The 17087-nt window shown below is 42.6% G+C and overlaps 1 protein-coding gene across 2 annotated transcripts in view; it reads right to left on the reverse strand.

Moving 5' to 3' along the window:
• PLCG2 (phospholipase C gamma 2) overlaps positions 1 to 17087 on the reverse strand; it is a 448457-nt gene that overhangs the window by 242413 nt on the left and 188957 nt on the right. For both annotated transcript variants that reach the window (XM_086945888.1, XM_086945889.1), the window contains one exon: positions 13675 to 13818. In XM_086945888.1, coding sequence (XP_086802014.1) covers positions 13675 to 13818 — 144 coding nt within the window. The remainder of the gene's footprint in view (positions 1 to 13674; positions 13819 to 17087) is intronic.

Below are 17087 nucleotides of genomic sequence, written 5' to 3' on the forward strand. Positions count from 1 at the left end.
TGAATCGGAAGATGAGTTTTTAGAGGACTTATTTATGAAAGGTCCCCCGCCTTATAATGAAGACACCAGATCTCAAAACTTAACTACTCCATTGAGACCTTCAGGAAGAAGAAGCACTAGTGAAGCCGATTCCACAGGGATAGAACAGAAAAGAGCGGGAGGAGAGGGATTTGGTAGACCCGACCCTGTGGTCCCGAATTACAACCCCTTTGGTGAGGAAAGATCAGTTTTATCCACTCCATCTGCTCCGAATATATATCCTTCTCTAGTACCCCAAATGATACAGGATCCCCCCATGAATCGAGTATTACACGAGCAGGAAAGGGATGCCCTGAGAGGACAGCGGAATGATCTCATACATGCCATAGCTCAGATAAATCCAAATCCTGAAGCCCTGACGATTCCAGTAACCATTGGTCCAGTTTTTCCTCTATATGGGGACAGAATGAATACTCCTAAAACTCCAGTCATAACCCCGATGATGCCCCCGCCCAGAAGGGAACCACTTATTATTGATGACCAAGCAAGTGAATGTGAGTCCATGGCTTCCTTGATGGATCTACCTAATAGGGAGCAGGGACCTAGTATGTCTCGAATGAGAACTCAGACTGGGAACAAAGATGTACTAATAGAGTCTTCATCAGGAACTCAAAGTGCGACAGAGGTAACTCCCGAGGAAATAGAAAGATGGACCCGAGAATTAGAAAAGGGAACCCCTCATCCGAAACCACTAGATATTTATAAGCTAAGAATAGAGCTAGAGGAACTAAGCGCAGGAAATGTGGGTTTAGAACGATTGAATGTCCGGGAGGAAGATGAGTTGTTGTTCATGTGCAAACACCTTACTCGGAACGCAAAAATATACTATGACAAATTAATGGACACGGCAGTATGTATGGGAATAGATATCAGCAGATCCAAAGTACTACAGAAATCCTACAGAGTAGAATTTTCAGACAAAGAGCAAGAAAACCTGAATACCGCAGGGAAGAAGACGCAGATTAAAGAACTGATAAACTTAGCACAGAAATGGGGAGATCTAGACAAATGGAAAGCCAGATGGGCAAAGAAAAAGGAGGATAGCAAGGAGAGACCACGGACTGCTGAGTACGTCTTACAAGAAGCTGGCAAACCAGAAAAATTATGTCCCATGAGAGAAGTCCCAGGGGGAAAATATGTCCATGTCCCTTGGTCCAGACAAGATATAGTATCATTTACCAATGACTTTCCAAAATTACGGGAGAAACCAGTCGATTGGTACAGACAGGTCGAACGCTTCATAAAAGTTCAGAAATGTCTTCTGAAAGACCTGGATGGTTTTTTCGACATTGTGGTCCCCGTAGACTTGTGGACCGACTGCAAAATTGAAATTGATTGGCCTAGCGAAGAATATGCGAGAGACGAGATAACAGGAGCTCCCGCACCTGAAGTAATGAGGAAGTATGAGCAAGTCATACAGTACCTCAAGAAGAAGGTGCCCGCAAAAGAAACTGATTGGACCCGTATAGATAGAACTACCCAAGAGCGTGATGAATCAGTCCACTCTTATTATGAAAGGTTACTGCAGGTCTTCAAAACTTACAGTGGAATCGATAATGTGGACCTGAAGGATATGACGCATTTCTGTTATCGATTCGTGTTAGGATTGAGACCTGAAATATCCCAGTGGATTAGGGATAACAAAATCAGTTGGCAAGGGAAACCCATTGATGATGTTCTCAAATATGCCAAATACTGCGAAGATGAGATCGAGAACAAAAAGAAAGCCCTAAAGGAGAAAGTTATGTGGGCTCAGGTGAAATTAGCTGAACAACAAGAAAAACAGTTAAGTAAAATGACTAACAATAATAATGCTCCAAATCCAAATGCTGGGGGTGGAGGCAGGCCCCGGGTAAAAATGAGTAGGGAAGAGGCTATGGAAAAATTCCCCTGTCACGGATGTGGTCACATGGGACATTGGAGAGATAAATGTCCGCACTTGCAGGCTGGTAATGTCCCCGTAAATGGTTTAAATCCACAGGTGCAGAAAGAGGGGATCCGAAAGACCCAACAGCAGGTAAATCAACCCCCGGTGCCACGCGCACCTAGACAGAATTATAGGAATCAGGGTCAACAGAATGAAAGGGTCGAAGTGTGGGAAGGAGAGAATGAAAGAAATGCACCCATTCCACAGTACCTGTTAAATGATACTTTTCTCTGCGATGATCAATACTGACGGGGCCTGAGAGGGGAGGACAAGGAGTGCGTGCTTGGTGCCTCCTTACCGGTAGACCAGACTGGACCATACATTGAAGGAAAGGTTGAAGGGACAGATGTCACCTTTCTGTTGGACACTGGTGCTACCCGTTCCACTGTGAGAACAGCGGACGTTCCTAACCTACCCCTCTCGGGAGAAGCTATCCAAGTAGTGGGAGTTTCAAATCAGATAATCAGTACTCCGGTAACAGAACCTATGGAAATTTCCATAGGAAATTTCAAGGAAATGCACAGATTTGTGGTCTGTGATTCCAGTCCTGTAAACCTATTAGGACGAGATTTGCTGTGCAAAATGCGTTGCACCATCTTTTGCTCACCAAATTGTGTTGAAATTCAGACCCCAGATGAAGATGGCCTATATAAATTGATGTTACTAAGGCCCGACACCGACATTAAGCCCATGTCCATTGAAAGTCTACCTGAAGAACTGCAATCAAGCGTAATACCTGAAGTTTGGGATTTTACTGGAAAAGATGTAGGCTTAATGGCAAATGTAGACCCAGTTAAAATAACTATAAAAGCAAATGCCGTATACCCTAATACCAAACAGTATAAAATGAGTGCAGAAGTGAAAGAAGGAGTCGCTAAAGAGTTAAACAGATTGCTCAAAGCAAACATCATTCAGGAAGTGATGAGTAGTCCCTGTAATTCACCCATACTTGGAATTAAGAAGCCTAGCGGAAAGTATAGGGTAGTGCAGGACCTGCGCAAGGTAAACCAAATTGTAGTACCTTGCTGTCCCATAGTGCCTAACCCCGCAGTAATACTGTATCAAATTCCTTGGGATGCGGAATGGTTCACCGTCATAGACTTGTGCCATGCGTTCTTTTCCATCCCATTGCATCCAGAAAGCAAATTCCTTTTCAGTTTTGAATTCAACAGCCAGGTCTATGTCTGGAATCGTGTCCCCCAGGGGTACACCGAAAGTCCATCGATTTTCAACCAGATTCTAAAGAAATGTCTTGAATCCTTAGTACTGCCTAAAGAGTCTGTCCTGGTACAGTACATAGATGACCTGCTGGTAGCATCTAGAAGTCAAGACGACTGTGTCACTGATACCATTGCCTTGCTGAATCACCTAGGAAAAGGAGGACATAAGGTCTCACCAGACAAATTACAGTTCTGCAAGAACTCAGTAAAATATCTGGGGCACCAGATAGAGAAAGGGATCAGGAAAGTCACTACAGAAAGAATTAAAATAATTCGAGAAATGTCACTACCCGTAACCCAGAAAGAAGTAAGAATGTTCCTAGGGGTTGTTGGGTACTGCAGACAATGGATCGTGGGTTTCGCGGCTATAGCTAAACCCTTGATTAACATGACAAAGAAAGGAGCGGAAGACCCAGTTTGTTGGAATGATGAATGCATGACTGCTTGGGTAACATTGCGAAATTGTCTGTGCACAGCTCCAGCCTTAGGAATGCCTGACTATTCTAAGAACTTTGAACTGTTCTGTGACACGAGAGACAATTGTGCGCTCTCGGTCTTAACCCAGGAACATGGTCTGATTAGACGTCCCGTGGCCTACTTTTCGGCCGCCCTAGATCCAGTGGCTGCTGGATTACCTGGGTGCCTGAAAGCAGTAGCTGCTACCTGTACAAGCCTAGAGCAGAGTGAGAACATTGTGATGGGACATCCTGTCACTGTATTTGTTCCACATTCAGTTGTGATCTTGCTCACCCGAACCAAGACACAGTATCTCACCCCTAGTCGGCTGACTAAGTATGAGAGGATTCTCATTGGTGCAGAAAATGTAATAATCTCCCGATGTAATACTTTAAACCCCGCCACTCTATTGCCCCTTCCCATTGATGTAGAGGCAGGAGATGAAATTGACCATAGCTGCATAGACTTGACTGAATTTAGCACAAAACCCCGTCCTGATATCAGAGAAGTGGCCTTGGTTGATGAAGACCTCAAAATGTTTGTGGATGGTTCATGCTTGAGACATGAGAATGGAGGTTTGAGTGCTGCCTATGCTGTAGTCACTTTGGAAAAGACCCTGGAAGCTTCCTATCTTTGCGAAGTTAAATCTGCTCAAGTAGCGGAGCTTATTGCTCTAACAAGAGCTTGTAAAATAGGGAAAAACAAAAGAGTAACTGTTTATACTGACAGTCAGTACTGTTATGGGGTTGTTCATGACTTCGGCCAGCTTTGGTTGCAAAGAGAATTCATGACTTCCTCAGGTTCTCCTATCCGAAATGGAAAACCAGTACAAAACTTACTAGAAGCCATCCAATTGCCCAAAGAATTGGCTGTGGTCAAGTGTGCGGCTCACCGATCTGGAAATGACGAGGTGACAGCCGGAAACAGATATGCTGACCAAATTGCCCAGTACTGCGCCCGACACAAAATGTCCCTCCTAATTAAATTATGGGGAGGTGAAAGCAGCTGCCAACTGATGTTGTTTGAAAGATTGGGAACATGGGATGAATTGAGAGAACTACAACAGACAACAGACAGGGAAGAAAGGAACAGGTGGAGGCAGGATGAATGTCGACCAAGGGAAGGAGATGGTGTTGTGGTCCACAAGACTGGTATGCCTGTACTACCTGAACGACTGGTTACCGCAATGGCACGGATAATACATGAACCAACACATATTGGGAGGGATGCCATGTGCCGTATGTTTGAAAAAGTGTTCTACAGTCCAAAATTCAGGAGCACAGCAGACAAACTTTGTCAGAGGTGTTTAGTGTGTCAACAGTTCAATGCAGGAAAGAAGACAGTAGTGGAACAAAGTACCATTGGGAGAGCAGAAGGTCCCTTCATTAGGATGCAGGCAGACTTCATAACAATGCCCATGTGCAAAGGATATCGATATGTCCTGGTCATAGTTTGCTTGTTTTCCCGGTGGGTGGAGGCTTACCCAGCAAAGAAGAATGATGCCCTGACTGTAGCTAAATTATTACTTAGGGAACTGATACCACGCTTTGGAATTCCAGAGACAATTGAAACAGACCAAGGTGGACATTTTTCAAACGAGGTCCTAAAGGAACTCTGCAGAGCATTCAAAATGGAGCAAAGACTGCACTGTGCCTATCATCCAGAGGCTTCTGGAATAGTCGAGCAGATAAACGGCACTCTCAAGTCCAGGCTGGCAAAACTGTGTGACTCCACAAAAATGAATTGGATAGAAGCTTTGCCCATGGTGCTGATGAGCTTGAGAAGTATTCCAAACAGAAAGACAGGCCTGAGCCCCCATGAAGTGCTGATGGGAAGAATGATGCGACAGGCATGGGTACCTGGACACAAACTGCTAAGTATTTCTGATGATATGGTGCTAGAATACTGCAGGCAGTTGGGTGACCAAGTGCGTTCTATCTCTCACCAGATTGGAGAGACTGCTGTCGAATGGCCTACAACTCCAGCACACAATCTGAGACCAGGTGATTGGGTGGTGTTAAAGAAACACACCCGGACGAGTTGCCTTGGACCGAAGTGGGGCAGGCCTCGACAAGTGATCCTTGTCACCACAACTGCTGTGAAGTGTGCTGGTGTACCAAAGTGGATCCATGCAAGTCACACGAAGAAGGTGACTGGAGAAAACGCGACTGAAGCCGGAGGTAGACCAGCTGAGGAGACTCCAGAAGAGGGTCCGGATCCCGCTGACATCGAACTACCAGGCACAAGTCAAGAAGTTGAATGGTTTCCTGCTGATGACCAGGTTCTTGAGCCAATAAGAACCAGAAAATATTCTTACCTAGGTAGTGAGTGGGACAGTGCAGGTGAGTCAGAACAAGAAGGAGAAGGTCAGATCATCAAAGACATCATAAAATCTGATCAGGGAATAGGCCAAGTAGGGACAGATCAAGTCATCGACACTCCTTTCGAGACAGAGGAGACCGGAAAGGGACAGATAGTAGTCAAAGCAGAAGTTCATGCGGAAGAAAATCAAGAGATCGAAGAGCATGAACAAGGCCAGTTAGTAATAGATGAACGTGTTCAGGAAGAAGAGTCCAGTGAATCACTCACAAACGAAGATCAAATACAGTCTAAACCTGAACTAGGTCAGCTTAAGGACCAGGCAGAAGAAATAGATGAAAGACCTGGAACTAGTCAGACAGGAAGGGAAAAAGACACTGCTGAAGCAATAGTGCGACAAAGAAGAAAAAGCAAAAGAGTTCACGAGGAAGAGCAAGTTTCCTCGACTACAAACAGGATCGAAAAGAAGGATGAACCCCGATATGTAAAAAGACTGAGAATAAGAATAAAAACAGTCGAAGAAAAACTAAAGGACCGAAAAAGGGCTGAAAGTGAAAGAAAAGAAGCCCGAGGAAAGTCCATCCGAAAGGGCGGCAGAGTAAAGAAACAGAACAAACTGTATCGGAGCCCTGAGTGGACCTATCTGGTATTGGAAGAAATTGATGAGCCCGAAGCTTGTGGCAAAAGCGACGAAGGGTCCATTGCTGGTCGGAGTTCTGACGAAGACCCTCCTTGAGGTGAAGCGAAGTAAAACTTCTGCTGAGAAGAAACGAAGAGGGGTTGGAAAACGCCACCTGTAAGATAAAATGTCTGATTCAAATGTCACTGGAAGGTCCAGATTTAGCTGTTGCAAGACATGCTGTAAAATATGCATCTGTAGTGTAGTGGTACTGGTAATGATATGGATAGGATTAACAGTGTTTATACCTTTTATGACAAGCAAAGACCCTAACATGTATCCTACAGACTTGACGACACAAGACGCAGAAGTTGTACATACTGAAGAAACACCACGAAGTGTAGAAAGACGTGACAATGCAATGAGTCTGAGACATACAAGACCCGACTTAGAAGCATCAGATGAGGGAGAACTACATTATCCCCAAATGAAGAACAGGACACACTTAAATGTTTTCGCAAACCTTTTAGTGCACTATGTAGAAGCTATGGAAATAGAAGATTGCTATGTCTGCATGATGCTACCTACTTCAGTAGCTGAAGGTGTGACATACCACCATTTACCCCTGACCTATGGAATATCCTGTAGTATTTTAGCTAGTTTATTTTATAGAAGCACTTTACAGTATTATTACTCAAACACTGACGTTATCTTTTCAGAACTTCCTATTAGAGGGAATCTGAACCTTGTACATACCCTTGGTGGAGTGACTCGCTACATGGGGGAATATTTCCTGACTATAGGTGACATAGATCTGAATGAAGCTCGTAGAGACAACTTGACGTGTTCCTTACATGCTCAAGAGAAAATGTTCTTGAAAATGGCAGAGAAGAGAAGGGAAAAGTTTCAGAAAAAGGCAAATGACGAACAGAACAGAACCCCTAGATGGGCAGAAAACATGGATAACACCTCACAAAGCGAAGTTACTCCTGCTCTGTTGCTGGATTTTGAACGGAAAGGGAAACTCTGTCTTCATAGAGAAAAGACTAGTTATTATAACAATGTATTCATTGGTTCCAGCGAGTGTGAACATAATTACAAGGTAATTGGAGGTTGGGGTTTCAAAAATGGGTCAGAACCTGTGTTTCCAGGAATTTATTATATATGTGGAAACAAGGCTTATTTCAAATTGCCGGATCACTGGTATGGAAGCTGCTACTTTGGCATTGTCTTTCCGAAAATATACCATGTGAACAATGCAGCTGGAAGCAATGAGATTACTAATGGCTTAGTGCGTAGAAAACGTGAAAGTGTAGGAGAAATTATAGGTGATATTTTTAGCGCACTGATACCTGGAATGGGGGTAGCTCTGAATACTCATAGAATCTGCAAATTATCTACAGTAGTGGATCGGTTATCAACTGACACTGCTGCTGGATTTCTGATGATCAATACCGAAATGGTTGCGATCAGATCAATGGTTTTACAGAATCGCCTTGCTCTTGATACATTATTGGCAAAAGAGGGCGGAGTCTGCAGGATGCTGAGGGCACAACATTGTTGCACTTACATTCCTGATAAAAGTGTCGAAATTAAGAAGTATATAAGAAACATTACTAATTTGGAAAAAGAACTCAAACCATTGGAGGTTGACAGTGCCTGGAAGAGACTGACTGATGGTCTCTCCTCTGTAGGTAGTTGGTTCTCTAACTTAGGCAAAAGTCTTCTATGGAAAATACTGATGCCAATAGCTGGAATAGGTTTGATTGTTCTGATCATATTCATCTGTTGCAAGTGCCAGAAATGCAGAAAATATATAGTGAATAAAAGAGGAAAGCGAAAGGCTGAAGACTTAGAATTAGAAGAATTAAGAAACCAGATATATAAGAAAATAAAGAACAATCATACACACAGAGAGGCGGAGAGAAAGCTCAACAATAAGTTCATTGAGGTTGAGATGGACGAATTGGATGAATGAAGTTGGCATCTGTTTTCATGTGTAGTGATGATAGTAAATATCATCAAAGAGGGGATTGATGGAGCAATGATTCGCACGTAACGCGACTTGCTCTCTTTCATGAACCTCGCCTAAATCATAACTGTACTAACTCCGATTGTTTGTCATTTATTTGTATTTCCCCAACACACGGGTGTCCCTAGGAGGCTTGCCTATGTGTTTTTCATCATAATCAAGCTTGCACATTAATAAAATGGCCGCTTTGCAGAAATCCAGTCTGCGCATGCGTCGGTCATACCCATGTGATGTGACGCACTCGCAATCTGGAGGGAAAAGTTCGCTCATGCGCAGTGGTGTTAAAATGGCCGCTTGTCACTAACCATGCTTCATGCTATCTTAAGCCGCTTTTGTCTAGGCATCTTTTCTGCACTAACTCTTACTGCTATAAGTATTATAAAATAAGGGATTAAGAGTAGTTGGTCATGGTGTACAGTGTATTCATATTATTCTGTGTTATTAATTTGTTTTCGCTTACTTTTCATGTACCGCGTAAATGAGGGCCTTGAAGCGGGGATGGGATCCATTTTGAAGCTGACGTATCCCTCATCACGTGATCAAAGATCTGGGACATGCAGCAATGGAACCTGGCCAGTTGGCCATTGAAAAGGGGACTGTCCTTTCCAGGCGCACCTTTGCCCTTGAAGATGTGCTATTTTTATTCTGAAATGCGCAACAATGTTGCAAACCTTTTCTTCACTATTGTACTTTCCCACACGTATGCCTGGGAACCCAGATGTTAGGGGGAGGGTAATGTCACGTGAACTTACGTAATAGAAATATAGGTGGTGACAAATGTCTTAAACCACCTCCCTTGACCAATCAGAAGATGGGACTTTGTCATTTTGCAACATTTATGGGTGGTCTTTGGGACTTATAACTGTATATATAGCCTAGCTTAGCTTAGAGAAATTGTCCGACTTGTCCGAGTAGCAGACCTGTCACTGACCCTACGAACTCTATAGGTGCCTGATACAGAGTGCTGCGGAGCATTCTGCCTGAAACTTTCCACAAACTCCAAGGGGTGGAAATTAGTCCTAAGTGCTAAGCGAAGCACTTTGCTGGGAGATTCGAAAACCCAATCGGGGTTATTGGCGGATTCCGTGCAGAAGAGGGGGTAACGCTGGCGTTGCATCCGATGCTGTGAGGGGTTGGTCGTGCCTTGGTGAACCCAGTCCTGACCCAGACCTGAGGGGTATCCTGTCCTGACTGTCCATGAGCTGTACCTGCTCACCTTCTGGTATTCCCTGAATCCTTGAGGGTCCTTGTCCCGTTCTTTCCCAACTGACCCGTGGCCAGGGTTAGTCCTCATTCTCACCTAGGTAACTATTGACATAGGTGTCTGTCTATACTATACCCTCAACTTTTCCTCCTCTGATTAAAGCAATCTTGCCTGTGATATTCTCCATATCTCCTTTGAATGTAATTTTATGCAATCGATTATTAGTAAATGTTCCACTTCTTTCCCCTCCCTTTAGGACATTGTTGATCTCGACTGTTTATTCAGCTTGTTCCACTTATTCCCTTTCCCTTAGTATGATTGCCGTGAAGTTAGAAAGATAGCATACGGTTTAGGAAATAGTATAACATTATTAGGTCACACATTAGGGTTTTCCTCACGTCCTTGCCCTAGATTAAACTGTATTAGATAAATATTCATTATGATTCATGCCCTATAGTGTTCCCTTTTACTCTATGATACTCACTCTCCTCCATAGTTACATCCTGGTTCTGATTTTAATTATTGATGTGTTGCTTTGCATTTGCCTCCTTGTAATGGCATTTTCGTCCTAAACTTATACTATATAAAACCCTTAAAACCATCAAGGTGTCTGTGGTCATTATACATTAAAGTAATATTAAAGGTATTAAAGGTGTAAATCAGAATTTTCTCCCTTTTATGAAAAAACTTATCACCTGTCCACTGCTAGCTCCTGATCTGTCAGGAGTAATGTGCCTGTGGTAAGTCAGGTACATGAATAGTGAGTGGTGTAAGAGTCACCCACCCGATTACTGATAGTAGCGTGATAGAGGTTTTCACCCGGTTCATTTGCAAAACACCGTCATCATATGCACGCCAGGGCCCAGTGCGTGGAAAATTGGAAATCTAAGTGACCCGGGTGACCCGCGCGCTCTATCAGAAGCACCTATTTTATCAATTGTATTTTATTTATGTGGTTTTCCATAGCACAAAAATAGTTCAAGGGCATTATTGCACTTCACAAAGGAACAAAAATAAGTGACATATAAGTTGCACAGTATAATAAACAAAATCAAATAACACTTTCTATTTTCAATGTATGGTCAAACAAAACCACAACAAGTGAAAAACAATTGAAAAGGTGACAAAAACGGTTGACAAATAGATAAGATGATAGAGGCTAGGATTATATTCCAATCACTATGCTGATTATTAAAAAAAAAAACTCAGTTACATATTTTCCAATATGATCTTTACGGTCTGGTAGTTTGGACTTCTTATTAGTTCCACAGATTTAGAAAACATTTTCAGTGCTGACACTATTCTCTGGAACTGTTTGCTCTTGCTTTAGAAAATTACATAATGTTATAAATCAGAGACGCTAGTTGGCAGTGGTATGCACCCTGTCCAAGTAGGGACCTTTCCATCTAGTCAGGATAAAGGAGTTAAACACCCAGATAGCCCCTGATCACCCTTTTGGTAGCTTGGCACGAGTAGTCAGGCTTATCTCACATGAAATGTCTAAAGTATTTGTACATAACACACATAGTAACCCAGTGAAAACACTACAAATGTACACCACACCTTTAAAAAAAATAAAGTATCTTTATCCAGACCAAACTAGACCAAAACGACAAAAATCCAACATACAGAATTCAAAAGGTTTCAAGCAATTCTGGCCATAGAATTCTATGGATGCAGTGATTTTAAACAGAGTACCTCAGTTGCATCAAAATCCACAAGGCAAAACAGCTGCAAAGGAGGAAAGCCCTGATAAACACAGTGATGCATTGGTTCCTGAGTCCAAAAGCAAATGACACGTTGGTTCTGCTGAGGAGAAGTGTTGCATCAAATCCAGACTGTAGGGGGAAGCAATGCGTCAAAATCCAAGACAGTTCTAGTCTGCGGGTAATGCGTAAGAAAAACGTGGCTTACTGGTGTGATACGTGGAAATTCGGCTGCGCTGGAGGTCATTGCGGCAGCGGCAAACAGGCGCTGCATCGATTTCTTCAGCCACAGTCCCACGATGTGTTGATTCTTTCAGTCACACAGCACGGCTGCATCAAAGTCAGTGCAGGAGTGTCGGACTTCAGAGACATGGTGTGCTGATCTTGAGCTGCAGCGATTTCTTTGGTCACGTACAGGCGCTGCCTCAATTTCTTTGGCCGCATGGCAGCAGTGCATGGACATTTCTCCCACACGACAGTGCTGTGTCGGAAACACAGGCGCTGGAAGAGTGATGCGTCGATTTCGATAATTTCATGCAGGTCAATGTAGCAAGAACAACCTCCAAAGGCCAAGAACCGGATTTGACACCTCAAGGCAGGTCAGCACTGGAGTTCAGGGATGCTGCGGATGAAGTCTTTGATGGCCCTGAGACTTCCAACAGGAGGCAAGCACACATAAGCCTTTGGAGAAACTTCATAAGCAGGATACAAAGCAAAGAACAGTCCTTTTCCTCTCCAAAGCAGAAGCCGCAATTACAGGTCAACCCAGCAAAGTAGCACACAGCAAAGGGCAGTAATCCTCCTCCTCACAACTCTTCAGCTCTTCTCCTTGGCAGAGGTTCCTTTGATTCAAAAGTGCTCTAAAAGTCTAGAGTATTAGGTCCAATACTTATACCCCTTTTGGCCTTTAAAGTGGGCATTATTCAAAGGATTTGTCTTTGTAGTGCACACCCTGGTTCTGTCCCATATTGGCTCCAGACACACTCCAGGGGGGTGGAAACAGCATTCTGAAAGGACAGGCACAGACCTATTCAGGTGCAGGTGACAGCTCCTCCCACCACTCTAACTCAGGAAGAGACATCAGCCTGGTGCAGGACACACCTCAACTAATTTTGTGTGACTGTCTAGAGTTAATGCACAAACAGGCTCCTGTCAATCTAAACCAGACATTGATTTCAAAGGTAGGCAGAGGCACAACATACTTAAACAAGAAAATGCCCACTTTTTAAAAGTGGCATTTTCAAACACACAATTTAAGAAACATCTTTACTAAAATATGTGTTTTTAAATACTGAGCTCAGGGAGCCCAAACTCCAAATCTCTAGCTGTTGCCATATGAAACTTACACTTGTAAAATGTTACAAGGCAGCTCCAATGATAGCCCATAGGAGAGCTAGTGCTTGCAAACGTGAAAAATGAAATTGGCAGTATTTCACTATCAGGACATGTAAAACACAGCAGTATATGTCCTATCTTTCACATACACTGCATCCTGCCCACAGGGGTACCTCGGGCCTACATTAGAGGTGCCTTACATGTAGTAAAAAGGAAGTTTACGTCCTGGCAAGTGGGTGCCTTGGCAGGTCAGCATGGCAGATTAAAACTGCAATCACAGATACTGAAATGGCAGGACTGACACAAGTTTACAGGGCTACTCGTGTGGGTGGCACAACTAGTGCTGCAGGCCCACTAGTAGCATTTAAATATAAAGGAACAGGGCACACATAGTGCACTCTACTAGGGAATTACCTGTAACTCAAATATGCCAATCATGGATAGCCAATTAGAATTATAATTTACACTGAGAGCATTTTCACTTTTGCACTGATCATCAGTGGTAAAGTGCCCAGAGTCCCAAAACCCAGAAAAAGTGGCCAGAAAAATAGGAGGCAAAAGGCAAAATGTTTGGGGATAAACCTGCAAAAAGGGCCAGCTCCAACACATAATTTAGTTTATTTTCATAAACTCATCATGACATGGCTGTCCTACTACTACTGGCGTCACTAATTCCACCAGATGTCAGTCTCATTTATTAGAATATCTAGAAAGCCTTTGGAGTGTTAGTAAATTTTACTAAAGATACTTATGTAACATGCCACAGCCATGAGGTTAGTAATAAGTATAACAATGACAAACAGTTGCAAAAATGTACCTTCTAAACTTAGGGTGTTCAGCACAAACTGTGATCCATAGAAGATAGTGAAACAGCAGTCTTCTTTCAGTTTTGATGCTTTTCCACGCTCAAAGTCCTTACAGTTTTTTCCGGGCCGAATTTCCTTGATTTCCACCATATCCACTGAAAGAGAAAACATTGCAAAAATCAACATAAGATTTACTGCTACACCAAACATATCATTCAAAAGCCAAGATGCAAGTTACAAAAACACATTTAATATATGTTTAGGTGTTTATTTTCCTTTGGTGTTTTTTCAAAGGCACCACACATTGTCTTCACCATTCCACACTTAACTGGTGGCCTATTGGTTCTAGAGCTGTTTCTACAGGCTGGAAAGAAAGGTGTTGAAATAATGTTTTGAATACAGAACCTTCTGAGTCCTAATAACAGACATGCAAGATGCACTAGTTCAAAGAACTTCCATGCACTTTATGAAGAAGTGGAGACATCCATGGTACACTATTCCGCCTCATGGTTGCCTATCTGCCATGAAGCTCACTCAACAATTCTACTTACCCAATATACAGAACGTTTACCAATAGGTTTAACTGTAGCCATCACTCTTTCAACCATGCACCCGAATAATGCCTAGGAACTCAACAAAAGTGAATAAGCTCCAGTGACATTATGGGGTTATGAAGCAGTGCATAAAAAATAAAGCTGGAACAGCTATTTACTGAACTATCCGAAAAGTACTCTAGACTTTGCAAGGGGTATTGAAAAAGCTTTATAAATAACCATACTTGACAGTAGCGGACACTCCTTTTTAGGTCTCGCCTTGGCAGCGCATGCGCTACATGCGCTGTCTCAGCGAGACCTAAAGTAATCTGTATGTTGGCTGAAACTCCGTGTAATTTGTTTTACCGCTTGCGAATGGTTTAACTCTGGCATTGCTGTTCTTATCTTGCTTTCTGTTGGCTGTTGATCCAATTGTAACTTTCATGTAGTCCGGAAGCAGCGGCGTCTAACTACCATTTTCGTCTGCTCCGCTCGTACTTGTTAAGCTTCTTATCAGCGTAGCTGGAAAAGACCAGCTGTTGTGCTTTGATCTAAGCTGCTGTGACCGGGGAGCTCTGCTGCTCTGTGTATATTTTGTTTCGAACAGACCATTTACATTTGTACGAACCCTTTTAAGGGATAAAAATTGTGTTTTAATTTCAAACTACTTTTCTTGTTTCTCGCTTCTTTCCTACCAGTGCTTTACAGTTAGACTTCCTTCTCCCTGCCCTCGTTTGCACCCACCCAGCCGCCCACTTTGGTCTTCCTGCCTCTTCGCAGGTACCGCTCCCACCCATTTGCAAACATGCTCCCTAAAGCACTGTCCATTAAAGCATACAAAACGTGGCCAGGTAAGTATGAGCCTGGTGCGCTGTTGTGCTTTTTAATTAATTCCATCTCGTTTCTGCTTTTTATATTCCGTCCTTGTCTAGGTTAATTGGTAATTATGCCTTTCTGCCTTTATAACACCTACCTGTGGCGGGTGGGCAGCCCAGACCCAAGGCAGCTCATCTACAGAGTAATCTATTTGTGCTTGTAACTTTTCACTTATTTTCGGCAACATGGGAAAGTGTTATTATAACATAGACAAAACATGTTTGCGCTCGCATAGGATCAGTATTTTAAACAGATGAAAAATGGTGCTACCATATGTCACGAGTATAGTACAACCTAGTCTTCAATTGCCAGTGCTTTTACATGAGAAGTGTAAAAATGACAGTGCTTCGATATTTTTTCAATTTTATCTCCACTCATACATCCCATTTAACGCAGATTAGTTCCAACTGTCATCTAAAACTATAACAATTCTTAAGCAGCGCAGGTATTTTTAGATACATTTATAGCAATCAGGCTGTACTCGTATACTATCTGTTTAGTGTTGCAACAGTGCCGTACAATTATTTTCGAAACTGCTTGCTAAACACATTTTACTCATATCATCACTACTCGGCTGAAAATGGAAACGTGCTTGCTGTATGAAAATACAGAATAATAAGCCTCACATGTGAAATATTGCTGTTATCCCGATGGGGTGTGGAAATACTGAACAACAAACTTCACGTTAAAAATTTGTTTTGTAAACGCTTCTTCGCTAAACCCCAATGCGGTGTGAAAATGCTTTGTCGAAAAAGTCATTTTATATAACAATTACATTTTATTTCTGTTCTCCCGATGCGGTGTGCAAATACTGAACAATACACTTCACGTTAGAAAAGTGGTTTATAAATGTTAACGTACCATCTTGGGACCCACATTCCTGTATCTTATTTTGATTATGTTTCCCTAACTCCATGGGTACATGTGCACAAAGCACAATTAATTACCAGTTGCAGTTTATAACATTTTTGGACGATTTTATACTCGAATGTTACACTCAGATATTTCACAGCCTGTGTGGTATTTATAACATCTATAGTAAATGTTAATACTTATTACACTTTTTATTTGCAATCTACAGTTGGTTTCCCTGCTTGGGCATCCTGCTGTTTCTTTTTCAAAAGTTACCGATCTGCTTTTCACACATGCTGCAGACGAAAAGATTTTGGGGCATATTATCAAGGGTGGCGATAGGGAATTATCGCCGCTTTAGTGGCCGTTTTCGGACGCTAAGCGGCGATAATTCTATCGCCCTATTAGCAAGCTGTCGCTAACAGCAGTTAGCGACAGCTTGTAGGCGATAGCGAGCGGTTTGGGGACCGCTTTGCATGTCTGCTATATTTATCGCTAATGACATGCAAAGTGGACGTTCCCAACCTGTTACCGACTGAAAGCAGTCGCTAACCTCGCTATCGCCTATTACCAACACAGGCATAGCGTTGGAAATATTTGCGCTAAGTGTGAATATCTCCAAAAACTAACGCCTGCTCAGACCAGCTCTTAGCCAATATATCCAATGGGAGGTGGATATAATGGCTAAGACCCTGTTAGCGATAATGCGTGAATATCGCTGTATTCTCAGCGATATTCACGGATTATGACGCTATCGCCTGGAATTTTATCGCTTTTGAGATAAACGTTGCTAAAAGCACGTTATCTCAGTGATAAAATCCAGTGATCCGCGGCGATAAAAAAAATTGCCGCTGAGCCTAGATAGCGATAAATATCGCTATTTGTTAATAATATGCCCCTTTGATCTTTACAACGAGGAGGCTTATTCTTGGACAATTAACTTGTCTTGGTTTCCTTGAATCCTTACTTCCTGTGATTTTTAACAGTACGACCGACTTTTAGGCTCCGTTACTTTCTACAAAAACAATGTCAATAATGTAGGATTAATGCAGGAAACTGCTGATAAAACGGTGATAATGGGCTTGATAATACGCCCTTGTTAATTCCCATAGAAGCCCATGTTAACATCAGAACCTGGGCTTCTATGGGAATTAACAAGGGCG

Source organism: Lissotriton vulgaris, chromosome 12 (genome assembly GCF_964263255.1).
Source record: "Lissotriton vulgaris chromosome 12, aLisVul1.2, whole genome shotgun sequence".
NCBI classification, from domain to species: Eukaryota; Metazoa; Chordata; class Amphibia; order Caudata; family Salamandridae; genus Lissotriton; species Lissotriton vulgaris.